This window comes from Phasianus colchicus, chromosome 14 (genome assembly GCF_987193195.1).
Source record: "Phasianus colchicus chromosome 14, bPhaCol1.hap1.1, whole genome shotgun sequence".
Lineage (NCBI taxonomy): Eukaryota > Metazoa > Chordata > Aves > Galliformes > Phasianidae > Phasianus > Phasianus colchicus.
In genome coordinates this window covers 3,654,491-3,681,027 of record NC_143449.1, presented here as the reverse complement: position 1 = coordinate 3,681,027, position 26,537 = coordinate 3,654,491, and the positions used below count along the sequence as shown (strand labels likewise).

The 26,537-nt window shown below is 44.3% G+C and overlaps 1 protein-coding gene across 2 annotated transcripts; it reads right to left on the bottom strand.

Annotated features, from left to right (window-relative positions):
* Window positions 1–5,811: 5,811 nt before the first annotated feature.
* On the bottom strand, window positions 5,812–25,155 carry LONRF3 (LON peptidase N-terminal domain and ring finger 3). 2 transcript variants are annotated; one of them, XM_031602701.2, is made up of 13 exons: window positions 24,560–25,155; window positions 23,723–23,841; window positions 23,036–23,158; window positions 20,884–21,039; window positions 19,347–19,590; window positions 18,617–18,707; window positions 15,562–15,676; window positions 15,011–15,132; window positions 14,332–14,490; window positions 13,167–13,329; window positions 12,522–12,671; window positions 11,696–11,856; window positions 5,812–10,979 (listed from the first exon to the last, which is right to left on the bottom strand). In XM_031602701.2, the coding sequence occupies exons 1-12, from the start codon at window positions 25,131–25,133 to the stop codon at window positions 11,698–11,700; spliced, it is 2,175 nt and encodes a 724-aa protein (XP_031458561.2). In that variant the 5' UTR covers window positions 25,134–25,155; the 3' UTR covers window positions 5,812–10,979; window positions 11,696–11,697. The 2 variants fall into 2 exon arrangements, with proteins under 2 accessions (XP_031458561.2, XP_031458560.2); XM_031602700.2 differs by having other exon boundaries at window positions 11,656–11,856; window positions 24,560–25,154.
* Window positions 25,156–26,537: the final 1,382 nt, after the last annotated feature.

The following is a 26,537-nucleotide window of genomic DNA, read 5'->3' as shown; positions in this document are numbered from 1 at the left end:
TTCAGCAAATGTTCTGCTGGTTTGCTTCTTTATTTTTGCATAAGAGAATTAATGTGTGATTTACTAGAGGGAGGCTAAGTTGAAGAAAAGGATTTTTATATAAATACAGAATGTGCTTAGTCCTCCGTTAGTTTTTATCTGCAAAGGGATTAAATCCCATCGTCTTCATCCTGCTGCTGTAAGCATCGCATCTCTGGCACACCTGGTGTGCTGTGTTGGGTGAGAGGTGCATGGAGGGCTCTGGCTGTTGGGATAGATGCTCAGAATGAGATTCAGTAGGTAAAGGGAATTGCATTTAAAAGTAATCTTGCCTTGACCAGGTCTACAGCACGATTAGAGCTTACATCCTTGGCATTATGGAGGTACCTCGGAGATTTGATGGACAGCTGGCTGTCTGAGTACTGGGGGATCTGAAGTTAAATTAGAAAACAATGAAGATCGTGAGGAAAAGTAATTAGCAATGATTAAAATAAGATCATTTTTTCTTTAAATTCTCACCATTTTAAAGACAGTTCACAGGTTGTTGGGGTTTTTTTGGTATGTGTGTTTAGATTAAAGGCAAATAAGAGCATAAAATTAAATGTTTGTTTTAATATGTGAAAAGCAACTGGTTGCATAACTGTCAAGTTATGAAACCTATATTTTTGTCCTCTGCATCCTGAACATCTGTGGCCTATATTTAATTGCGGTTTTCATCTTCAATTTGAAGAAACAATGTTTAGCCTGAAGACAAAAGTGATCTGTATGGTGAGATCTGCTAAACTGTGCAGTTGAGCTTCACTTGGTGACAAAAAAAGGCATTTTTATGTGCGGTCTAATTTAGAAATTGTATTCATTTGATCATTTAAATACAGCTAAGAATACACTGGTGTTCTGAGCAATCTGAAGAATGGAAGTATTAAAGGCAGAGGAACTGTAGCTTAAGAGGAACAGGTGCACAGGAACAGAAATGCGGGGCCATATTGTGCTATCAATTTTTCAGCAGTAATCCATTCTGATTCCAACTGGGAGTCATTCTGCTGAAATATTGATGGGAGGATATGATACGGCCCATGGGCAGGACTGAACAAAATGAGGAAAGTAAAACAGGACAGTACCAGCAGGGAAAATAATCTGAAGTGTGGAAACAAAGGGAATGAGTAACTTTGGGAGCAACGTTCCTGCAACATCCAGAGAATGATGTGGAAAGGTTATATGTAGACTGGCAAGGCAAGGAGCTACATCTCATCACCTTTCCTGCAGCACTGCACACAACCAGATTGCTTCAGCCCAGATTTGCAGCTGCAATCTGTATTTTGCAGTTAGTCCATAGGATTGACTCGATGAGGTTTCTCTTTCAGCCAACCTCCAGTTTTCAAGACTTGTAATTCAGATCCAAATGCTAATCTGCATTTGTGACTCAGAAATCTCTAACTGGCAACGTTATTATAGAGGAGAAAGATGCTGCCTTCATGTAGAAATAAGAAGGTGAGGTTTAAAGGATGTGAGTTAGCGTCTCTTAAAAGGTTGGGAGTGAAAAACTTCCACAATATTTGCTTCCACTTCATTGTAGCTGTTAAAACATATTCATGTTCATGTAACATCCAACATTCTGAGTAGGAAATTGAGATGTCTGCAAACATACCCTGATGAAATCAAGGCAAGTTACACAGTTCCGCTCTTAAAACAGACCTGTTGTTTGAAGTAAATCTTAGATGCAGTTCCCAGGTACAACCTTGATGAGATGCCTTGTGGCATAATTACTGTTTGCTCCAGATGCAGTATGGTTTATTGCCACGGAGATACGGAATTCTGCATCTCTGGTTTCTGCCTGCACATAATGAAATAAGTGGTGGTCTGCCTTTCTTTGGATCGGCCGTTTGGCTCTGACCAATTGCTCTCCCCATGGCATCGACCAAGCTGGTGTCTCGGCTCACTGAACTGAAGATGGAAGTATTTATTTCCATCTACTATTAAGACAGAGCTTCTACAACGTTTCTGCCAGAGATACGGTGAGTATGTGTGTCAGAGTTCTCTAATGGGCTGCCATTCATTTCCTCGTGCTTAAAAAGGGTACAAAGAAGAAACTACTGAAACATAAAATGTCAATTATAAAGATATGCTCATGGGAGCCAGCAATTCCCCCGTTTAAAAGGAATGTTCCAAGATGTAAATCTCATCATTCTCCGAAATAAGGAAGACATTTAAAGAGCATCTGTGGATGAGTTTGAGTAAGTTTGTTCTGTGAATTGCTAGAAAAGAAAAGAAACTCTCCCGACGTACTGCAACAAATCGTTCCCAGCACTTCAGCTTCATACGCTAACTGAAAATGAAGAGGAAGCAACACAATATTGGGTGAACCTGTTTCAGAATGTTGGCTCGGACCACAAAGCAAGTAATTAACAAGCTGAATGAAGCATTTAAGCCCACGCCTTATCATTTATGTAACTAACCTTTGAGTTTTGGATGCACTGGCATGCTGCAGTGAAGCCTACACAGTGTTTCTTTTATGTGTGTGTATTAAGCAAATGGGAAATGCATACCCTGCCATTTGTTTTTCACATTTTCAGCGCTTATCGGAGTTCTCTGCCTGAGTGATCTTATATTGCAAAAATGTACGCCTCTCCGTCCTTTTTGCTGCACTGCAGCATCAATCCAGATGAGTTTTGGCCTTGTTATGTGTGTGGGGGGATGTAGTCTACTTTTCAGGGTGCTTGTGAGCTTGTTTAAAGCATGACTATTAGCACCAGGAAAGAATTAATCGAATGCTGCTTTTCTCCAAAGAACAAAAAGGATGGCAGGGGATGCTGCGAGCCCCTCGTTTCTGGGGGCAGCCTTCACCAACAGCTTTGGAAACAGAACAAGGAATGCTGTAAGCTGAGGTCACTGTTTGAGAGGTCTGAAAAGAAGGCGCTTCCGTTCTTCTAACACATCTGTTTTTCCCATCCAGAGAAATGCTGGGCATATGTGGAGCACTGAGACTGCTTATGACAACATCAGCTTCCTACAGAGCAACTAATATTTAACAGTGAAGTGTAGCATCACCTCTGCTCTCGGGGAATGAGTCATTTTGCTTACTAATTCCCCCACTTTCGTCTCTTCCTCCCGTTCTTTCCCCCATCCTTTTATAACGAGACTTATTTGGAACCCTTGTAAGACAAACACCGTTTCTCCTTGGCGGGAGGGAAATAAAACAGCATACTTAACACGGTTATATAACACACTGCTACTCATGCCTAAAATGAGGTCATTTTGATTAATATATTTATCTGGTGTGCAGCTGTAACAGGAGATATAATTGTGGTTAAAAGCACCGTTTTATTTAGTCTCTTTGCAGTGCAGGATTCACTTTTAGTAACTAATATCCCCAGACTCTATGGGAGCTATTCGTTAGTTAATGTGCTAATTGGTGCCCTTGGGCCACATCCTGGCCCTCCAAACCTTGGAAAATCTTCATGCTGCAGAAAGACAACTTCCTTTCTCTCTTCTTTTTTAAGAAACAGTGTAAGAATTCCTCACTCATTATATTTATTAAGAAATAATCCAGTAAAGTACATAAAAACAGGAAAGAAAGTGTGGGAGAAGTGAAGGTGCTACGAGATGTCAGGGACATAGAGGTGTTCAGCTTCGATAAAAATGGTGCACACAAAATGTGAGATTCCCTAAGGGCAACGGTGCTACTGGATGATGGATACAGTAAAAAGAGCAGAGGGGAGTGATGAAGGCAGTGACACGGGCTGGGAGAAAAGCTGAGCAGCATGCTGCCAGTGGCTCTAGCATCATCGATGGGAATCGCAGAGCTGGTAGGATTTGCTTTTGGAATACAAGCAGATGTATTTTTCTTTGGGGATGTGAATTGCCATTCTTCAAAGTTGTGACGCATTCGGTTCTATTTCGGTTTGATGACTCCTAACCAGACACATTAGGAGCTGCTGCTCAGAAGCCAGCATTAAAAACACTGTGTTTTTCTCTTCCCTTCTTTCTGGCAAAAAGCTCATTATTCAACTGCTTTCTCTAACCTCTAGTTACCCTGGTTGCATAACTGGAAAGCAGCATCCCACCATGCACTTCTGCGACCCAGTTGTGCCTTTCCAGGAGTGACTTTATGAGTTATGAAAGGTGTGTCTGCCAAATTGCTACAGAAACGTTTACTCTACTGACCCTGATTTCCCAAATATTAAATAGCCGACGTTCACTCGGGAGTGAAAAACAGCGTCAAGCATAAAGAAAACGAATTCATCTCTGTTGAAAACTCTTCTGTATGTTCTTCAGCCATGGTGGAGCTTGGGCTTTTCATTGATTAAAAAAAATATACTTGTAGAAACCGTGTTTAAATCGTGAATGCTTCACTAAACCTTCAAAACAAATTTCAGATGGTACGTTCAGTACTAATAGTCACAGCGCAAATCATTGAGTCATCCATGGAAGAGACTGAATGCTAATTGCTTTGTTGAACGAGCTTACAGTCTAAATGGTGGTGTTCTGAATTCAGATTTTCTAGACTGTCTGCAGACCTGCTAAAATCCTTTCACATTGTTGTGCCACCTATTACCACATTTCCTCTGCATGCTGAAGCTTCCATGCAGATGAAGCTGAACTTCTCATCAAACGCATAGAGAAAACCATTTATTACTAGAGTTACTTTTACAAAATCTTCCTGTGGATCGTAGAAAAGACAAAAAAAAGCCACGTTTTTTTTTTTCCTTCCTTCTTCATCATATAATACAGCGTAAGTCAGTTATATAAATAAAGTCACTTACATAAATAGCTTAATTCTCCTTTCACTTATAGCATTACAAGTCAAGAGCAGATCTACCGTGAGAGAAGATGCCCTGCTGGCACAAGGCTGCTAGCAACGGCTCACCCTGGCTGTCAGTTTTGCTTTAACAACCTGAAAGCTGGCCATGAGAAGAGGTAAACCGTTCAGTGTGTGGCAGCTGAGGGCTACGCATGGCAAACCCTGCTCTTTGATGGTGCTCTGGTTCTCAGGTAGCCTCCATCAATGTAGAGCTTCAGAGAGCGGCTAGTTATAATACAGCTGGGGAAGAAGGCCAGGTGACATTACTGCCCACTAGGAAGAACCATTTCGTCTGTTCTGTTGTGCGATTTCTGGAGTGGCTGCTGATAGAAAATTTGCTCAGTTTGAAAGCAGCACAGATTTGAGAACGACAGCGACAACAAAGCCCAGCCACACAGTCCTTCACAACCTAAGTTTCTGTTTTCCCTTTGCGCAGGCGGCCAAGATGGCGGCAGGCAGCGCGCCTCACGTTTGGAGACAGAAACATTGCAGTGCTTTAACTCGGTTCTACAGAAAACCACAGCACACTGGGAGACGTCCCAGCACTCTGTGACACTTCACTAAGAGAACTAACAGCACGTTACAGCTTAATGCCCGGACACCCAGAGTGATGGCAGAACAGCCAGGCAGTGCTGTGGGCCAGGCCCTGATCACAGCCCAGCCACCATGGCTGGGGCATTAGGAACCACGCGAGGCACTGACGGCTGACAGGAGGCAGTCCTTTGCCAGGAACTGCTTTACCCTGCTTGTGCTTTTTGATCATCATTTTAAAGTGACACATTAATTGACTTCAGAATACTTCACGAGTCCGTTGAATAAATCTCTTCTAAAGCGTGCTGAACAAATAGAGTTGGGAAATACATTTGCTACCCTAGATTTGTTTTATTTATTTTCTGCTTTAAAGTACAACTAAAAGCCAGTCTTAATTAAGGCTTTCAGAATTAAAACTGAGAACTGAAAGGAATAATTTATCTGCCGTGTTCCCAAGCAAAGCTTCAGCTTCTGCTGTTTCTTGATGGAAAAGCATTTCAACCAAAATAGTTCCCTGCTCAGATTCAAATTTTTGTTATAGGAAACCGCAGCCCTGACATAATTAGCTGTTGGCTTACTAAATTCAGCCTTCAGGCTGTGCCCCGGATTCTAAAATAAATGCAGTACCTGAGCAAGCTTACATAAGAGAGCAGCAAGGTGATCCCTGGTGCTACAGGTGACAGGATTGGAGCAGCAGAGCTCAGCCACGGCACACAGCTTGTTCGGTGTGGAGGCAAAGGAGCAGCCCTTACCTATCTCTAAAAGCTAAACTCTGGCAACTCTTGCACATTTTCAGTGGGATAAACTGTGGAGCTGTTCTCTCAATCTTGGGTTTATGAGCAAAAGTCCTCTTTTTCAGCTTTCTTCTGTAAGCTGGGGACTTCAAAAGCACTATGGAGCTTCTAGCTGAACGTCATGTTGTCATGGGTTCACAGGCACAGCTTAACAAGAAGCTAGGGCTCGCTTTTCCTGGACGAGGCTGCACACGGAAGGCAGCCTGGCTATTGTTTTCAATCACAGAAACAGAGGCAACTCACTAAAGCAAACAGGCCAGGAGGCACTGAAACACACAGTGCTGGAAGCCAGCTCTCAGCACTTCCCATTGCCCATTCTCTTTAACTGCAAAGATTGAAAGTGCTCTGGAGGTCCCTTACAAAGGCTGAGTTTTGGGCAACCGCCTTCCTTCCTGTGGGTTCCTCCCTTCACATCAGATTGTGCTGTGTGGCTGCAGAACCTAGGATCTGTTCTTTGTTCCTTTTTCTCAAGCACCTAAAAAAACCAGCTCGTGTGTCACAGTGGTTCACACCTGATGTTCTTTGTTATGCAAGCCAAAGAGTAAAGAACACAAAAATTTTAATTAGCAAACAACGCTTCACACAGACTTTGTTGGTACAACATAATTGTAAGTACATCTACAAACAAATACAGGATCTTTGGACTATGAATTTTTTTTTAAATATTTTATATGACAATGTGAACAAATCTGGAAAAAAAACAAAGTACTTCAACCTTACGTTGAGGTAGCTGAACAGTGCTCTGTTCAGTGGTATGAGAGTTTCATTTCAAGTTTGTTACAGTGCACAAAAAATGTTTTACAAACAAATGGAATATACAGGTCAACAAAGAGCTTTTTATTTAGAATGGCTTGAGAGATATATTTCTGGCACTCTTATAACCACGTAGCTTGATGGAACTAAATTGGACGAGTATATGGTGCCAAATTAAGACATCTTATACAGATAGTCTGTTCCTCCCCATTTTTGTACTTCTCCATCCCCCACCAGGGAATTACAGAAGCTAGTACATTGGTTTTGCTACACTTCTGCTCTGTAAACCTTTGTTCTGCAAATTTAAAGGTTGAAAGGTGCATATGCTCATATTTTATAAAATATATGGCTGTGACTCTCTTAAAAAGCTCAAGAATGGCAATAACAGAATACAGGCACTTCTATGTGAGGGTTACTTTAGACCTTAGGAAATTCCACTCTTCGTAAGCAATTCACATGATACCTGGATGAGTAAGTCAACATAATAGCTCCATTTTTTTAACTGTTATTATTTTTAAAGTATTACCCATCTTTTTAATCCTGACAAAGCAGGTTCATTCTTGTACCCAGACCATATTTATTTAACAAAGCATCTCGGAACCACAACTTGACTGAACTACCACCTTGCTGTAGCTTTAGAAGATTTTCAGCTGCTTTGGACTAAGCCCCAGACCACCAGATCTTGAGGGCATGCTGCACTACTTACAAGTCAGGCTGCAAAACTGACAACAGAAGCTCAGCCCCTGTTTTGCTTTCACCTAACGTAGGGCTCAGGGGACAGGAAAGCACTGCCCTAAGTGCATACAGTTCCAGTGGGGCTGGTATGCATAAGAAAAATGCAATTAATTTACATGTATTTTTTAAAAGTAAGCTTGTGAATGTGCCCTCCATTCCTAAGCACTGCATTTCAGCACAACTAATTTAAACACCAGCAAAACTTCAGCACCAAGCAGGATTCATCAAAAGACTGTTTAAATAAAGAATTTCATAAAGCTCTTCCTTTACAGTGCAGGTGAAACCTGCTGCATCCAAATCTCAATGACTTTAATTAAAATAAAGTTTGGGTAAAGAAATCTGTGGTTCAGGTGTTCTGCTCACAAGCAGCAGCACAGGAGAGAAGCAAAGGTCAGCCATGCAATGTGCCAGCTTGCCTCTTATTGCTACCACTCATGGAAGAGATCAGCACTTAAAGAAAAAATGAAAAAAGAAGACTATGCAACTAACACTGTTTTAGCATCAACTGGAACTAAAACCATGAATTAGATTTTATCACACCGATTTATAATTATTAATACTAATAAACTACACTCTACAGCTGTGTCTGAGCTCACTGTCAGATTGCACAATTTAACCTGATAATCCAGCTGTGCCTCAGGTTTACTGTCAAAGCTCTCCATGCCAAGGTAACAGCTGTTCTCACAGAAACCTCTCCTATACAAGGCAACGTAAGTCAACATTATTAGAGAAGTCTGTAAGTGGGAAAACTGGTGTAATTTCCTCCAGAAAACTCATCTGTTTAATTCGAAGGTAAATATGTGCAGAAAAAGTTGGAAAGGTGATACAGCCAGCCTTTGCTATTTGATGTATTTTGTTAAAATCTTTCACCTACAGAAGCATGAAGAGATTTCAAATACATAAAGTATATCTCACAAATGCAAGCCTATCACTTTCAGGAGGTCTCCAGCTGCCTGGATGGCTCACCACCATATCCAGCAGGAGACCAGCACTTGCTTGGATCATTCTATTATTGGCTTAACTTAACTCTCCATCACAGAAAAAAAAAGACTGATCACATTTCTATGAAAATAGAATAATTTCTGATTTTAGTAATCCTAACTCAGTCATTTAGGGTCAAAGGAAATGACTTTCCATGAAGTAGTAGCAGGAAGCCTATGCATTACTTATGGCTTCATGACAAGAGAGTAATCACTACTTCTAGCCACAGAGGAAATGTAAATCCAAGAAGTGGGGTTTTTTTCCTTCTTTCTTTTTTTTAATAAATAAAAGCAAGAGTGGTTGAAATAAAACAAGTGCCAAGAATGCAATGAAGCATCAATAAAATACCAGCCCCAGTTAGATGTAACCAATGCAGTTTCTATAACTCAAGTGAAGGTGTTTGAGTCTGCTCAGTTTGTTTATTTATGCCTGTAATAAATACTGCATTTATAACTTTGTGCCAATTAATACAACTGAAATCACCCATAGCATAGCATAACTAGAAGTTGTGTTTGTAAAGCTCATTACTGAAACCACCACGCCAATTCACTGAAGGCTAAGGCTACTCCTTGTCCAGCTTTTACTGGGCAGGCTTGTGTTCTCAGAAACTTGTTTCAGGATCTTTTTCCTCTGAAGGAATGCATGAACTACCCATTAACCTAGGATGTGTGGCCACACAGCAGTCCCAGATTGAATTTCTTGATGGAGTCAATTTGCTGTGCCTACGCAGGTCACCTGCACGCAGTGTAGGCAGTAGTTCGTGTTTCCAAGTCACACCAAATACACTGGGGTTCACAACACAGTGCATGTATACGCAGGTTTCTGCTGAGGAAATTCTGGCAGCTTTACTCAAGTCTAATAAAGAAAGACAATGTTCACTTATAGAATCGAGGATTCTTTCCATGGCAGTTTCTGAATTAACAAAATAATGAGTATGTAGAAGACATGCAGGAAAAGAACAGCAAGATCAATGAGAAAACAGTATGAAATACGTATCTGATGTCCTTTTCTCACAGATACAAGGAACTAAGTGCTAACTTTCTATAGGAGCAATGTAGACTCCTTATATTATGCATAATACATAATGGTTTAAGGAAGAATGGCATTTAATGCAGTTTCACTTCCGAACAAGTAGGAACTGCTTTTGACTTATGAAGACAAATGTCATAGCGGGTCTCAGCCACCATACAGTTGTTGTTGTTCAGAGCATGTATTCTATACATTGTTCAGAGAGAAGCATGGAAAGCACCACCTACAGAAGATGCCAGCAGTGCAGCAATCTAGCAGTATGGAAACAAGCTGTAGCATTTCTAGAGCAGCTAAATGCCAACACAGGATACATATTCCATTTGTATAACAAAGCTGAATTGTGTTTGTCTTCCATTCTTTGGTACCCTTATGGGAAAGTCCTTTAAAATTTAACAAGAGGGGGAATAAAAGATATTACAGAAACCTGACAGTACAGAAATTACTCTCAATTTATATTCCTGATTCATTCCTGAAAGAATGATGGTGAGGAAAAAAAAACACATGGAAAACTGACATTAATTTCTACTGCACTGTTCCACAAAGGCATGGAATGGGCAGTAGTGCTATCCTGGGTAAAAACAACAATAAAAATTGTAGCATCCTACAACAGTTTGTTTGTTTTTCCTTCCCCCCCCATACTGAAATTAATGAAAGTCAAAGTTGGCCCCATGGAAGACGAGCTCCAGAAACTGGTAGACAGAAAGCAGTAAAAAGTGCAAACAGCTTGTTGATTTAAATAAAGCAAAAAAAAAAATTAATGCTATTCTCATTTTTGCCTTGTTTTTACCTGCCTCATTAGCTAGAAGCAATCATCCAAAAATTCACTTGTTTTCCTTAGGAGTTAACTACTATTAGCAACACTACCCCATCTCTGCTTACAGAAGCGTAGTGGCTGGGCAGAGATTTGAAGCTAACAGAAAGCTGAAGATTGGGGTGAAATAAATAGTATTTATTACAACATATTCCTTCTCATGTGGTACAAACTGCCCTGTTAGTCCTACAGTTGAAAATAACCCTCCCTCCACCCACATACAAACACTCCAAAACCAAATCCCAGACACTCCAGAAGTGAAGCTAATCTCAACAGCAACCAGAGTTGAATATAAAAAAAAAAATAATTTAAAAAAATCTGTCAATCTACAACGAAACACCAATACTTCCAGTTTTGTTTTTAGAAGGGTGAGCCTTCTGTCAGCAAATCCCCACTGGCATCAACTGATCCATGCCTTGACTTAGCCAAGCACTCTGACACCTGCACTCACGGTTAAGGATGCGCTTGGCTGCACTGTGCTATCAGAGCCATAGTTACAAGCAGAGAGTCAAGATCCAACAACTGTGCATGAGCTCTCAGTCTGTGTATTCGAAGACATCACAGCAGGCTGTTTTGGGAGGAAAAAAGCCTTCTTAGGCTACAGTAGGACTGGGGACAAATAGAAAAACATTCAAAGTATTTGAACAGAAAAAGCTGAAAAATGATCAAAGCAGTTTTTTGTGCACTGCTAGAATCATCATTTCCCCCCCCCCAGTTGTACATACAGGATAAAAACACTATAAATAGAGCAGCTCACTTTCCTATAGAGGATGAACACATAAATAACACATTTTGAAACAAAAAATCATAGTGCAAAAATAAATTATCAAACGGAAGTCGTGAACATTGTTATACACAATGCTATATAAAACCTGAACCATTTGGAAAAGACCACGCAGTTCATTGAAATAATGCATAAACATCATTAATTTTGCTTCACATTAAACTGCACAGTTCACCCTTTACCCACTGCAAAAAAAATAAATTAAAAAACCTCTTAAGCTTTTTAAAAGGTTTATGGCAAACAAGATCACTTTTTGTTCTATCACATTTGTTATTAATTTAGCAGTGCAGTAATTGAATAATCATCTCAGAAACTGAGTTCCAAATGGAAACTATTAAAGTAACCATAAACATCCCTTGCTCCTTTTAACTTATTTTCTCTGAAATTCAGGCTGGAAACATTCTGACACAAATCTGTAAGACATTATTGCAGTTAGATGAAGTTACAAGAGACACTCTACAGTCAAGTACTGCGGGAGACTTCACAGCTCTCCTTCTCACCATCACCGTGATCTTGTACGAGACATGAATGTAAGGACACGTCTGATGCCATTCAAGCGGTCTTTGAGGGATTTCATGGCAAGGAAAGGGAGCTGGGCTCTGTTCTCAAGTGGAAGGACAGCTAGGACCCACCAGCACCAGGCTGGCCCGTTAGGGTTAGCCTGCAGTAAGGGGAAAGAAGCAGAAGTTGGAATACAAGTACATGGTTAGGGCTTAGCTTTGCAGGTTTGCTTTGAAAACACACCATCTTGATAGCAGACTAGCAAGGAGGTATCTTACTGCTAGCCAAATGGCTTGGGAGTACAGCTTGACCTCAAACAAAAACTACAGCCAAGCTGTACTTTTTTTTTAAAGCAAGAAGTCTGTAGGTTGGGCTTTCTACATTTTTTTCCCCTAATTCAATAGCTGATCCAGTTCTTTAGGATACCTATGTCCCTTCTTTGTACTTGTTTCACATTTAATTTCTGTTGTTACATTCTGTTCTTTCAGAATCCCTGTAATTTGCAGTCCTTGAGCCAGAGTAATGAGTTTCCTTCCCTATTTTCTCTTACTCATTTAATTGGGGAAGTAGAGTAGGCAAAAAGGCATTTACATCTCCCGGGATTCATTGTGTGGGTTAAGTATTCTCAGGAAGTTACCAACATTAAGTATGAGCTTTCTGTTCACAATAGTGCTGCTACTGGTGCATGGCAACATAACCCAGATACTTTGCTTATGCAGGATAAGTGATGAACATTCTTATTTTTCCCCTCACAGAAGACGATGCTTCCCAGCTATCCTTGCTACCTGCATCTCTGGAGTTACATAAGCCACTGATTCTGAATACCTGTGGGTCAGGATCCTTAGCTGGCATTGGACCAAAGTGACTGAGAATTCTACTCTTCAGTGCTTGCTTGAGTGAATTAAACCACATATATGCCTGATCGTAGACAGAATCATGGAGAACAAGCAGCGCAGCATAGTCTTGCCCTTGCACCTGAAATGAGATGGGAGGAGGTTACTGTTACTGTGATCTGCCTGCTGGGGAGGGCACAATGTTTGTTTTTAGGGCTTTTTGGGGTGGGGATGGACAAAGGAAAAGAGCAAAAAATACCAAGAGAGTTCTAAAACATATCAGGAATGCTAGCTTTTCTTTTTCTTCCCTAAAAACAAACTTATTTATCCATTACTTCCCTTTTTATCTCATGTTCCAAAGCAAAGGCACACATTTGCAGGACAAACACCTCTGGAATGCTATGTGAAACATTTTTTTCATAAACATCATGCAACTCAGAACAAAAGATTATGAAAATAGCTAAAGTTCATTTAGCACCTTCTTTATTACAGAACTACGGCATCTCCCAGCTTTAACCATGACAAGCTAGGAAATACCACAGACTGGCTTACTAGAAACTGGTCCACAGAAGAAGTTCACCAAATACATGGGCTTAGAATTTCAAATGTCATACAGTTTAAATATTTCTGCATTCACCTTTTGATCCTCAATGTACTCAATATCTGCTGTGTTGTAGCCATCACGCTGGCTGTGCTGTATCACCTTAAATCTCCTCTTGCCAATGCTGTCTACAACAGAGCGACCATCAGCAAAGAATTCAACATTTCTTATCTCCAGAATGCAGCCATAATCTGCAAACCTATTTAAATCAGAACAAAAGCAAGTAAACAAGTCTTACTCTCTCCACCCTTAGTTCCAAAGAACTGCCATACTGCCACTGCCTACCACAAAGGTATTTACTGGTGTCAGCTCATTTCTATTATTCATAGTACTGATCTGCAGTAGCTCAAATTATTCAACGATTGTTTTCAAAACTATCAGGAATATTCAGGCTGTCAGAGCTGATTAACATTAACTACATGCTTTGGAGTACAGATCACTTCTTATGAAAGTTATACAGCTTGGAAACATACTTTTTCCATAACTCCAGCAAGTTCAGACATTTTGTATAGAACAAGTGCAATTCACAATGTTTAGGACTATAGAAGGACTATGAAAGTTATAAATAAAAAGCTTCCCTTCATTCCCCAACATTCTCAGATGTTACTTCACAGGTAGGGATTTTGAGCATGTCATACTGCTTTTTATGGCATATATACCTTGTGGGTACACTCACTAAAAAAGTGAAGAAAGATGAACATGGACATTAAGGTCCTAGCTCCTAAGACTGCCTGTAAATGGCACGTATGCCTGTAAATGCAAATGTTCAGCTTGCTCTTAGGAAGACACCATTCTACATCTGCAGCATCCAACATGAAGTGCATCCCAATAGTTTAACTATTTTCCTATTTTAAAAACCACACACCACTGTACTTTACTGCTGTTTAAACTTGATGGTGTGTGACAAAGCATTACACAGACAGGACTTCCTGTCCATGTACTTTAAAAGGTTTGAGGCTCAACTTTGTGCAAGAACCCACAAGCTCCATATGCTTCAAGAATAACAGGCAGCTGTATTAGGCAGAATCCAACTGCTCAGACGAGCAACTCAGCATTCTCCATGTCTTTAACTGGTAGAGAAACATCCTCTACTGGAGAACTACGAGATGATCATAGCACAAGCCCATCTGCACCTCTCCAAAAAGCCTTGCTCCAGATTAAGTGGGGTAGACCAAATGGTCCAAACGTGCTTCTCACTCACCCCTTCACAGGGTCACTAATGCACATCCCAAATTGTTTGGTGCCAGTCTCCATGCACCTTCTAATCATCAGGCGATAACAGGGCTCAAAGATGTGCAAAGGACATGGGACTGTAGGATAAGCCATTGTGCAGACAAATATAGGAACATTCTTATTGAGGCTGTAAGAAAACACAAACCAGATGACATTTTACCAAAATACTAACAAGGTATAAAATACATGCATTTCGTGCAAGAATGTTCTTTAGAATTTTCCCTACTCAGTAACTTCCAACCTCCAGCCTGTAAGACACTGCTTCCACCCACTGTCTTGCTCTGTGGTTTTCATGGAGGGCTACAAAGAGCAACCACATTGCTTTACAGCTTTTCTAAACAGCAACAGCCCAGATTTCTTCTCATGTTTATTCTTTAACACAGTGTGCTCTGAGTAAGCATAAAAACCAGATGATTTCACCAGGACCCCATTCTCTTTAAATCATTGATACCAAAGATGAAGCTCTGGTGTCAGCATCTATTGGGTGGCAACCAGCCCACGGGGCAGGGGTGGGATCTGGATCCTGTCAGCTCCCTTCCAGCCCAAGCCATCCTGTGATCTGTGTGTGTGTCCTGCAGCAGCAGGAGCCATTTATTAGCTAACAGTAATCGTATCAGAAGAGGATTTTAAGGAAATGGATTACATACTTGGAAAGCTCTGCTATTTCCTCTTCATAAATCTTTCTTCTTTCAGTGAGTTCCTCTGGAAGATACCTAGCTATTAACTCCTCCATTAGTACTGTTTTGCAGTATTTCCTCATTGCCAAGCACTGCAGCAAGAAGCAAACAAAAAAACCACAGGCAGTTACAGATAGTGTCTAACATTTCAAAGTACGCACACAGCACTCATCTGTTAGCTCCATTTTCTTATGTCTATGAAACTACACCACATGAAAACAATTTTCTAAGCTTGTACCACCACTGAAGTTATTATTGAACTATTCCTGATGCTGGGGGCGTCGTCTCAGATAACCTGTAGGCAATCTGCCCTCCTTTCTCAGACTTCCCAAATACAGGGAAGGTCTGACCAGACGAGACCATCCAAGCTCTGTGAGTCAAAGGAATCACGAAGACATCTGAAGCCACCTTTTTCTTAAGCTACACAAAACTTAATTTGAGTTTGGAGGGTTTCTAAAGCTGCTACTTGATCTTAATTCTGTGCTCTTGAATACATGCTGAGAACATCTGAGCTTCGTTACCTCCGAGAGCCCTTCTTTGCACAGGGGACATTTGGGGTTGTGATCCAGGCATCTCTCAAGACATTTGAGACAGAAGGTGTGTCCACAAGGCGTGGTGACAGGTTCATAGAAGAGCCTGGATTGGGAAATCCAAAAACAAGAAGACAACAATATCGTGTACCAAAGTAATAGAAAAAGACATTACAAAAAAAAAAAAAGCTGTATTTATCCACTAATTTAGCTACTGACTGCTCCAGAGATAAAGTTGTTCCTTGTTTTTCATTTCTTCATCCAACTCTTGTCTTTATTCAGCTTACACTGTTTGTTACTGCTGTCTAATGTGAAAGGCAGCCTCTGAGCTCACATTGCAGTGCATGTGATGTCTGCAGGTTCAGGCTTCATTTTATTCAACACAAGTGATGAACAGAAAATGAAGCCAGACCAACTTTTTCTAATGAAATTGAGTAACACTTACACAACTTGTAGTATGGAACTCATGTGGGTACTTGGATGTGCAGAGCAAAGCACAAAATAGTCATTTTGCAGTAATAGGCCAGAGAAGTGACTACAAAAAAAAAGGGATTATTACCAACTCTAACCTGGACTGGGAAAGCAGTTCTGTTGGAATAGATTGTTTTTAACCTTCAACCTGCTTGTCTGGAAAAGCAATTATATTAAGTTCATGTTTCAGCTAGGAAAATATTTCAAACTATAAGGCCAAGATTTTAAAATAGCTCAGGGTCTAACCTGCTCATCCCAGGTACCTCTGTGACACTTATTTCTACATACAGATTTTTGGCTTATTCCAATTATGTGATATTGCAAAGTGAGGTTTCCTTGACAGTAAGTACCTCTGACAGATGTAAATACTTTAAGTTCTTTTCTTCTTTTTAAATACAAAACATTCTAAACTAGAAAGGAAACTGGCATATATTTCACAGCATACTGTCTAAGCACTTTAGGGTCCCAATTAGTAATCTTCTCCTAATTTATCAAGTTTAAGAAAGCAGCAAACTAAGTTCCATTATACACATGGACGTTACAAATGTATTAACCCACATTTATTAGTACCTTTAACAAGATGACTACTTATACACATAACTTGCTCCTTACAAAACTGCCACAGCCACCTTATTAAATGTCATTAGTAACTGTAAATATTGACATTTAAAACAACAGAACACAAAGAGGCATCCAAAAAGCCACACCTATTACTACACTGGGACTGCATGGTTGAAAATCCTCGTTAGCTGCTTTATGAACAGAAACCTCACTGCACTATGCTATTGTTTGAACTACAGCAAATGTCAGACTGCATTGTTTCAGGGAGCACTGGTTTGTAAATGTAATTATTTAGTAGCCGTTACTGGATCTGAAGACAACAAATTCCAGTTGAGATGGGTGATCCTGCTCTGCCTCCACTGAAGCCACCAGCAGCTTTCTGCTAAACAGCAGAAAATGAGTATCCGTTTCTGTGAGCGCTGCTTCCTCCCTTCTCCCTGTATTGCTTTAAGCATTGCTTATTCTCTGCTTGCTGCTGGAGCTGCTGTGGATCGATAACATTTGGGCCGCTTCGCCAGACAAGTAGGCTAATAGCAGCTCCCTGTGAGCAGGTCAGTGGGTTACTGGGTAATCAAGTACAAAGCGTCTCCGGATCCAAATCCCTAAAATACTCTTGAAGAACGTGGCAGGAAATAATTATGACCTATCTGCATTAATAGCATGATGAAAATCTAGTGACAGACTGTCCTCACTGTTACAGTGGCACGGAGCTGCCGCCCTGCAGACATCAGGCCCTGAGTGCACCCACAGCCACAGACCCAGCAGTCCTCAACGCCTTCAGGAGTGCATGGTAGTCTGCCTGTTTCTGATTTAACAGGGGATGAGGAAGTAAGGATAATTAAATTCATTAAAAGCATCTGAAAAGCATTTTGTGGACATGATTCTAAACATGCAGTCATTAAAAGCAGCTCAGACCCATTGTGTGGCTTTCTGCAAGAAGAAAGTTCTGCTCTTAGCAGCACCAGTGTTTTGACAGCTGTGTACACTTCTGGAGCACGTTTCAGCTGCAAGCAGATGGAGCGAGAGGGGCACATCTGATTTATCCCAGGCAGAAGCAAGCCTTTGCAGATTTTCCCCTCAAAGATGTTAGTGTTTCAAATAAAAGGAGGCAATCCCCTTCACAAGCATACAGCAAAGCACAGCAGTCACATTTGTCCAGTCACAGCCCTTCAGAAAAAAATCCACAAAGCCACCTGCTATTCAAGTAATATGCTACAAGATGAACCAAAACATACTGTGTAGATAGAACTGAGACAAACATGACTGGCACAATGCAGAAATCAAGACCTTTGTGAAACATCTTCTCTATTTTCATCAAGGAATTTGTAACAAAACCCTATTTTTACTGATTTTTTTTTTTAACATAAAACAAAGCCTTCAGTAAAACAGATGACAACTCAAGAGTTTTGTTTGTTTTTCAATAGTCATTGCCGTCCTTAAGGCTAGATCTGTTATTTAACTGAAGGAAGAGGCTGCAAGACTCAGTAACAAAGGAATTCAGCACATCTGTTGAGCAACACAGGAAAAACATGCTCTTAAAGACCCACCTGTTGTAACAGCAAGAACACTATATTATATGCATATAATTTGCATATAATAGAACACTATTATATGCAAACTTGGTGTGCTCATAATATTCATTAGCTATCTCATGCACTATGATATCATACACAGCTCTATAAATTCCAAAGGAGAAACCTGTGGCTGTGTGCACTGCACCAGTGGGTGGGTGCGTACAACTGATGGGAAGAGGAAATGTGACAGCTCCATTAATGTGCTCAACTCTCACTGTGACCTCATGTCCTTCCCATCGCCAACCTGGGGCAGCCCAACCTTTCACCACAGTGTTCAGAACCAAAGATTGAGAAATACATTAATGGAAAAATAATTCTAATACAAACTGGTTTCAGGTCAGTGGGAAAATTACGTATCAGCTGAGCTAGAAGATACCTAGATTGTAAAAAGGGAGGGGTTTTCTACAAGCTCAAGACATCCATGAGGAAATAATGGATACCTCATACACAGGGAGCAATCCAGATCTGATGGATCCACAGATTCAAATGGAGTATGTTGCCCAGTGCTACTTCCCTTAGTATCGACGGCATCTAGCAGCAACAATAAGAAAACACATTACCATATGATTGCACACTGCTAGGAAAGCATAACCAGCCTCTGCAACTACAACCAACTACTGATGCTTAAACTTTTACGTGCAAGCTACTGAACCACTGAGCATCACTGCAGTATCTCCTACACATAGCATCACATCCAGCTCCAGCACAAGCAAGCCACCTGTCCTTAACTGCAGTGACACTACACTGATGTGCAGAGCATTGAATTTAGTGCTTCATTAACAGCACCAAAACACCCTGTGCCAGAAGTCCGACAAGTTTTTCTGTCACACCACTGTAAATATATCCCACACCATGGAAAAAGGCTGCACATCAGGTGTTCATGTGAACAGAACTCATGCTTTTAAACATTTTTTTAATTGATCCAGAAAGCCGCAAAAGCATGCATGGCATTAATGTTACTTATAAAATCCAGAGCTCTGCCAACAAACAAGCACTCATCTCAGTTCCCCTAGCTGTCTTTTTAGACTAACAGTCACTTCTACAAGAAGTGTTCCACATTATGCCCTGATTAAACTAATGAGAGAATAGAAAAAAATGAAGTGCAATTTGGATCCTTCTAGGCTTTTATGCAAGCAAAGATTCCACCGATGGTACATCAGTTCCACATACCTTTCTTCAGGAGCTTGCAGGGCACCTCTGCAGCCCTCACCTCCTCCAAGCAGCCCTTCCTTTTCAGGAGGCCACGCTTCTCAGACACGAGGAAGGCAGGCTCTGGCACGGAGGTGGGCTTGTTCTCCTCCTCTGAGCAGTCCTTTCTACTCTCTGTGGTTTGCGTGGACTTCCTTAAACTGCCAGAATTAGTTATGTTTGGTTCCTCTTGAACAGGAAAGCCCTTTTTCTGTTCCACATTTACCTGTTCAAAGAGAGCTGACATTAGAGCATCCACCTTCATCCACACAGTAAGGAAAAACACCCAAACCTGTCAAGCCCTTCATGCTGTGGCTCACGAGGAAGGACGCTGTAGCTCAAGAAGAACAGTTTGAGGATTGCTCTGTAGGAGCATGGCTTTAATGTCAGATGTATTGCAGACAATACCCACCCCCCAGCACCATTCAGTACTTTCAGCCCTTGTGTGTGGCTTTACTGCTTGCTCTTGGAACTCAATTTAGGCAGAGAGCCATCTAAATCTCAGTTTTAATACACTGCTATCACTTAATCTATACCTTAATACTCTAATCTTAGTAATATGTATTGTTTATACTGTGATGATGGTACCAACCATCAAAATGACCAGAACTACATGAGTTCTGCTCAAAAGAAGCAGTATCAACACCAAATTGACAGCAGGAAAGGAGAGGCACAGAGCTCCCTCCTGTGTGACAGACTTCTTTCACAAAAGATCAAACAACCATTGCTGCTCCTGTTGCACAGAGCAGCTAAGGGACATCACCTATCAGCCTGTCACATCCACACCACAGATGAACCCAAAAGCAGATACTGCAGTAATGTTTAACGTGTAGAAAGACGAGCGAGCTGTCCCTCAAAGACTGACTTCATGACAGGGTCCTGTGGGAGGATTTCTTTTCAGAACAGTCCTTCCAGAAGGCACTGCTTATCCTCAGCAAGGCTGAGCAAAACCCACCACTTCCTTTTCCTAGAATCAGTAAAGTTTTCTTCTACAGTTATGATATAGGCAGATCATATCCTCATAGTTCAGGTTTTAATGAAGGAAAAGCAGTCCTTACTCAAACCTTCTAACTTAAACCTTCCCAGCAGATCTCAGTACTCTGGCTGTGAAAACAAACTTGTAGAGCAGTGTACAAATACTGCTAGCTGACAATGGTCTCTCAGTGTATAGAACCTGAACACAGGGTGATTATTTTGACATATGGTCAGTTACAGTTCAAGCTAAAACCCCAAATTTGCACACTGAGGCCTTGGAGGGCATCCCAACCCACACGGCAGAGGCTCTGTTCTCCTGCCAGCTGTATGGATGGGCTACAGACAGCTCAATGCCTGCATACATTTGGTAGAGAGGTGAGCTCAAGAGGCTTCAGCAGATCTGCATTGCTTTCTTTGTCCTGTAAGGCAGTACGTCAGAGAAAACACATCATCCCATCTCCCAGAGATGAAAAGGAAAGGCTTCCCCACGTGAACACAGAACACACAGAAAAATGAAGAACCACACAGCAGACTCATTCGTTACCTTGAGCAACCTCTGCAGGGCATGGCTGGTGCCTCCAGATCCCACTGAACTTAGGAGGTTCCCCTTTAATCTAGAGTGATGTGACAACAGCTGCAGGATATCGGGTAAGTGTTCCTGAGCATTTCCCGGGATGAGTGAAAACAAACTAAGTAGAAGCTGTGATATAAAACAGAATACTTCACTGCTTAGTTCCTTCCTCGCAACCTCTACATGACAAAGCAAGTAAGGGAGTGGCTGACAGAAATACCCTTCATTTAAAAAAACAAAAACCCTTTTAAAGAGCCCTTCAGACAGGGATGAGAGAAAAATGGCAAAGCTGGTGTAGTGCGGGTCCCACAGACGGATTTTGGGAGCTCATTAAGACCGTGAATCACAGACCACCCTCCAGTTACACGCACACCCTCGTCCCGTGGCTCAGAGCTCATCAGAAGTCCCCAACCTTGTTTTTGTTTTCTTTTTTCTGCACATCAGAAAACCCTCAGCGGCTTTTATGGAGCACAGAAAGCACTCATCTCACAGGCTTCACCCACATGCACTTATGTGGTTGCAATACACTAAGTTGGAACCATTTCTACTTCATTTATACGAGAATATAAAAAAAACATGGGCAGCAGAAAAATGTCATTCCTTCATTTGCAATCAGAAAGTGAGTGAACTTGCACTGAGCAGCAGCTTGCTGCCACTTGCAGGCACATTTTCAGTCATCATAAAAGAAACAGACTATGAGAAATTCCCACACTTCAAGAAATGGATTTCAAAATACTGCTGAAGTGATCCTGCCGCAGTCTGAGGAAGCTGCGTGACAGCTCCAATCCCACACCATGGACAGGCAGCTAGCAGGGGCAGAACATCACAGCTGCACCCAAAGATTCTGGTAAAAAGCAGTATGTCATTGTTATGCAAACAGCCTTGGAAACAGCCCAGGAAGACACTGCATCATGGATGAACTCTGCGTCAGATGAGCACACAAGTCATTCTGTTGGTCGTGATCAGCTGTGTTTTTCTCAGATCCCCATTGCTTGAAATCGGGTGTCTTGGACAAAGCTGTTTGGGGTCTGAATTCAGAAATGTATCTGAACGTGTGCTCTTCCTGCTCTAGTGCACTGCAACTCTCCCAGCATGACTATGAAAACAAATCATGATACAATGACAGCGAAACTCTGCATGGAACACTGCAGGGAAAAAAAAGTTCTATCAAACCCCAAAACCAAAACATAACCGAAAAAAAATCATAGAAACTGGAACCCTGTGCAAAGTGAGATAAAAGACCTGATTGCACTACAGCCATTCATGTTATAAACCCGGTTACTTTCATGAGCAGTGCTTCACTGTAGGAATGCCACAGTACTTTCAGAGCATTCCAAGTCCCAGCACTCCGACCCCAAAGCTGGGTGCGGTGCCGTGAAAGAGTGTGCAGTGCAATGAAACCAGAACGATTCTGTTTTTATTATCTCAAGCTATCACCTGCTTTGCTGCAAAGCCTTTCGGCTGCAACAACAAAAGAGATCAATTGTCAAAATCCCCATTCACAGTAATTGTGGTATTACTTAAGAGTTGGACAACACAGCACCAGCACATTATACAAAACCCCTTTAAGAACACACACAACAGATTTGGCCCCAGCTGAAAAAAAAAAAAAAGGCTTGCTGCAGATTTAAAGCAGCTCTTTGCTGAGTGCTTCTCTCCCCACCTCAGTCATAGCGTGGCCGTGGCAGAGAAAAGCAGCTGCTCCCAGCAGAGCATGCTGAGTGCTGCGTGTTGGCTCAGAATCCCAGCCCCATGCAATACTCCATACAGCTCCCTCTTGCTCACTGGCAAGGTGGTGCCAAGCCATGAAACATGAGAAGTTCGCCAACAGGGAATCACAGAAGTCTGTGAGTGGTGATTATTAGCAATTCACTTTTACTTCAAGTTTGCTGGTGCTAACACTGTAACTGTTTCTACACAGCATCTACCTGCTTAGTGCCTGCACTCTTGCAACCTCCCTATCTTCAAAGGGACAGACAACAGCCCAAGAGTGAGCAGCAGCCAGGACACCCCTCCCCCCACGACTCCGCAGTAATGAGGGAGGGGAAAGGAAGGAGAAACACTCTTACCCTCTCTATGATAGTTCACTAAAAACAATGCAGTTTGGATGATTTGGGGATCATACCTTCTGAGCCTCAGACTTGGCCGTCTTGTTCCCCATGTCCAGAGCAAGGCAGAACAGAAACTCCCTTAAAGCTTCTTCTGTTTTCCCTAGATTAGCCAATGCCTGGCCTTTCCTTAAGTGACCCTGCAATGAAACACAGCCATCGTTACAGCCTTCGTTCCTTCTGTTGTGAGAACATGCACTGAGAACAAGGTGAAGCGACGGATCCTCCAAAGAGGGTCGGGCAGGGAGAGCTCACTGACATGGCTCCTCAGCCTGCGACACCAGCAGTGCCCGAGTTTCACAGCACAGTGATGAAATCCCCTACACCTGAGAGCCCTAGCAGTAGAACTGAGATGTTCTCTGGCAAATACAATTCCCACAACATCCCTAAGCTCAGGGGCTCTTGGACAGATCTGCTCCCTCCACACTAAGGTTCTAACAACTGATTGTTTTCTTCTATCGAGTCAGAAGCACAGCACTCAGTTTTTAGAGACAGTTTACAGACTCAAGATCCCGGCGGGTCACAGACAGCAACGCCAACTCCTCCTGCAGTGTTACTGCTTTTCCTTCACCCCACAGAGCTCCAGGACAAAGTGGCTCAGCGCCCATGAGCCACAGGAGCCTCCCCAATCCATCAGCTCTAAGTTTTCTACCCAGAGCAGCACCCAGGTCTGTGAGCACAGCACGCCGGGGCTCAGGACTCACTTTAAGCCAGTAGGGCTGCAGCCTGCATGCTGTCTCGGCATCGTGCAGCGCATCCTCACAAGCTTTCAGAGTCGAGTTAATCTGGGACCGGTTGCTGTACAGCAAGTGGTCATTGGGAGCTGTGGGAAACAAAAGTTGGTCGATTAACCCAGTTTAGAAACAGTTACATAAGCTTTATTCCTTAGAATTTTATTTTTAAACACGCGTCGCGCCTCCCAAATTGTACCGAAACCCGTAATGAGCAGCCCTGAAATAACTCCGTAGTAAACGAAATACGGAAACCTCTTACGTGCAACTCCAGCGGAACGGCGGCGGCGCATTACATAACTCCGGGCAAATTGCATAAACGGGCACCGGGCGGGGAGCGACCCGGGCGGGGAGACCGGGCGGGCGGCGGCAGCACGCGGGGACGCCACGGCGGCCGCGGATCGGAGCGACGAAGCCTTCACTACCCGGGTGAAGCCGCACGAGGAGCGGCGGCACGGAGCAGCGGGACGGGGCTGCGCCCGAGGCTCCGCGCTGCGCTCCGGAGCAACGCGCCGAGAGCTCTGCCACGCCACGCCACGCTCCCCGTCCCGTCCCACCCCTCCCCTCCGTTCCGCAGGCAGCCCGCGGCCCGGCCCCTCCGAGGAGCGCGGCGCGGTGCCGGGGAGCCCCGGGGGCGGCGGCCCCGCTCCCGCCCCGCGGTTACACAACGGCGCCGGGGGGGCGGGGGGCGGCCGGGCCGCGGGCTGCCGCCTTACGCAACCGCCGCTCTCCTGACCCAGTTCCGCTTCGGGCCGGAGCTCCCCCCCGCCGCCCGCCCCGGGACCCGGCTCCGGCCGCCGCGAGCGTTACCTAAGCTGAGCGCCTCGTCGTACTTCTGCAGGGCGGCGTGCAGCTTCTTCTCCCGGTACAGCAGGTTCCCCTCGTGGCGGAGCTGCGAGGCCCGCACCTGCCGCGGGAACCACTTGCCCAGCAGGTTGCTGAGGATGACGTTGACCCGCGGCAGCCGCCCGCCGCCCTCCTGGCGGCACAGCACGCAGCGCGCGGCGGCCGCGCGGTCCTCCCTCTCCAGGCACTTTTTGCAGAAGGTGTGTCCGCAGGGCAGCGACACGGGCTCGAAGAGGAACCCCTGGCACTTGCGGCAGCGGCAGCCGTCCCAGTCCCGGGGCTGCGGGGCGCCGCTCCCGGCCGGCAGCCCCTCCTTCAGCCGCACGCCCCGCGCCAGGCACTCCACCAGCTTCTCCAGCTGCTCGGCGCGCAGCTGCCGCTGCCGGGACGCCAGCTGGTACAGCGGCAGCGCCTCGTGCAGCCGCCCGCCGAAGGCCAGCGCGTCGGCCCGCCCGAGCAGCGCCCGCCACTCGGGGCCGCGGCTGCCGCTCGCCGCCTCCAAGTTCTGCGCCTGCAGCGGCTCCGGGCGGGAGCCCATGGCGGGCGGCGCCCTCTCAGCACGAGCGGGAACGCGAGCCGGGCGGGCGGCCGGGGGCGCCGAGGCGCGTGGGCTGTGGCGCCGCGGGCGCGGCGCGGCCCCGCCGGCCCATGCTGCTGCCGCCCCGCGCCGGGAGCGCCCCGGCCCGCCGCCGCTTATATAAAGGCGGGCACGTGACGCGGCGCGGCCGCGCTCATTGGGCGGCTCCCGCAGGTTGTTACAAAACCGCCTGGTTTTGTAACCGCTACCAACGGCCCGGCCCGCCGAGAGGGGCGGCATGCTTTGCCCGCGGCCCGTCCGCGCTGGAGGCAGCCGGCGCCGTGCCGTGCCGTGCCGTGCCGTGCCGTGCCGTGCCGTGCCGTGCCGTGCCGTGCCGTGCCGTGCCGTGCCGTGCCGTGCCGTGCCGTGCCGTGCCGTGCCGTGCCGTGCCCCGGATCCGCCCGCGCTCCGCAGGTGCCCCGCTCTCGGTTCGCCGCTCTCGTAACGACGAAAGCTGAAGCTTTCTCACCGTTGGCTCGTGGCGGCGTTCGCACGCCGGAGCGGGGAGTTCGGAGGGAAAGGGGCCACGGCCGTGTGGCCGCGCTGCAGGGGTGCACCTGTCTGATCCCGCCCGCTGACATCCCTGTTCTGAGGCTTTTTGCACCTGCCAAAAACTTGGCTTCCCTCCCTAAGGCTTTCGGATGTACCAAAGTACATCTCTGTATACAAAGTTCCCAAGAGAGTCCTTTAAATAAACAAGGAAAGAGGTTAATTGAGTAACTGCTGGCGTTAGACATTCTTCCCGCTGCTGGCTCCGTCTGGCCTACCAGCACAGCACAGCACAGCCCGGCACCGGCTGGTTGCAGGAGCGCTGAACGACTCGTGGGCTGGGTGGAGCGAAGTGCGGGACAACGAGCGGGAGCCGGCACGCAGGGGCGGGCGTTTTCCTTAGCGAGCTGATGCTCGCAGCACGCAGGCGGCTCGTCTTCCAACTTCCATGCGAGAAAGCCTCGTGTTACGAAAGAACTACAGCCTTAACAAAAGGGAAAAACGTTTTCTCGAGGTCGACAGTTGTCTCTATTGCAAAACGACCGTCTCGGCAGCCCTTCTGTGTGTTATTTTATAACCATTGTCCTGAAAACCACCATGAGTCAAAGCCTATTCAAGCGAGGGAAAGTGACATAACCGCTGGTTACCAGTAGCGATGCGATGCCAATCTCTCTATCGGGGATACGCCAGCAGTATTTACACAGTTACATAGCAGACACTTAAAGAGATAAGAGCCGTGGTAGAAGGGGAGGTTTGCAAGCAGCGCATGAATTCAGATAGGGAATGGAAATAGATTATCACAGAAAATGTGATGAGATTTGTGTTCTGAAGGGAAATTCCACAGCTTCTGTGTACGGCACATGAAAAGACACTGAG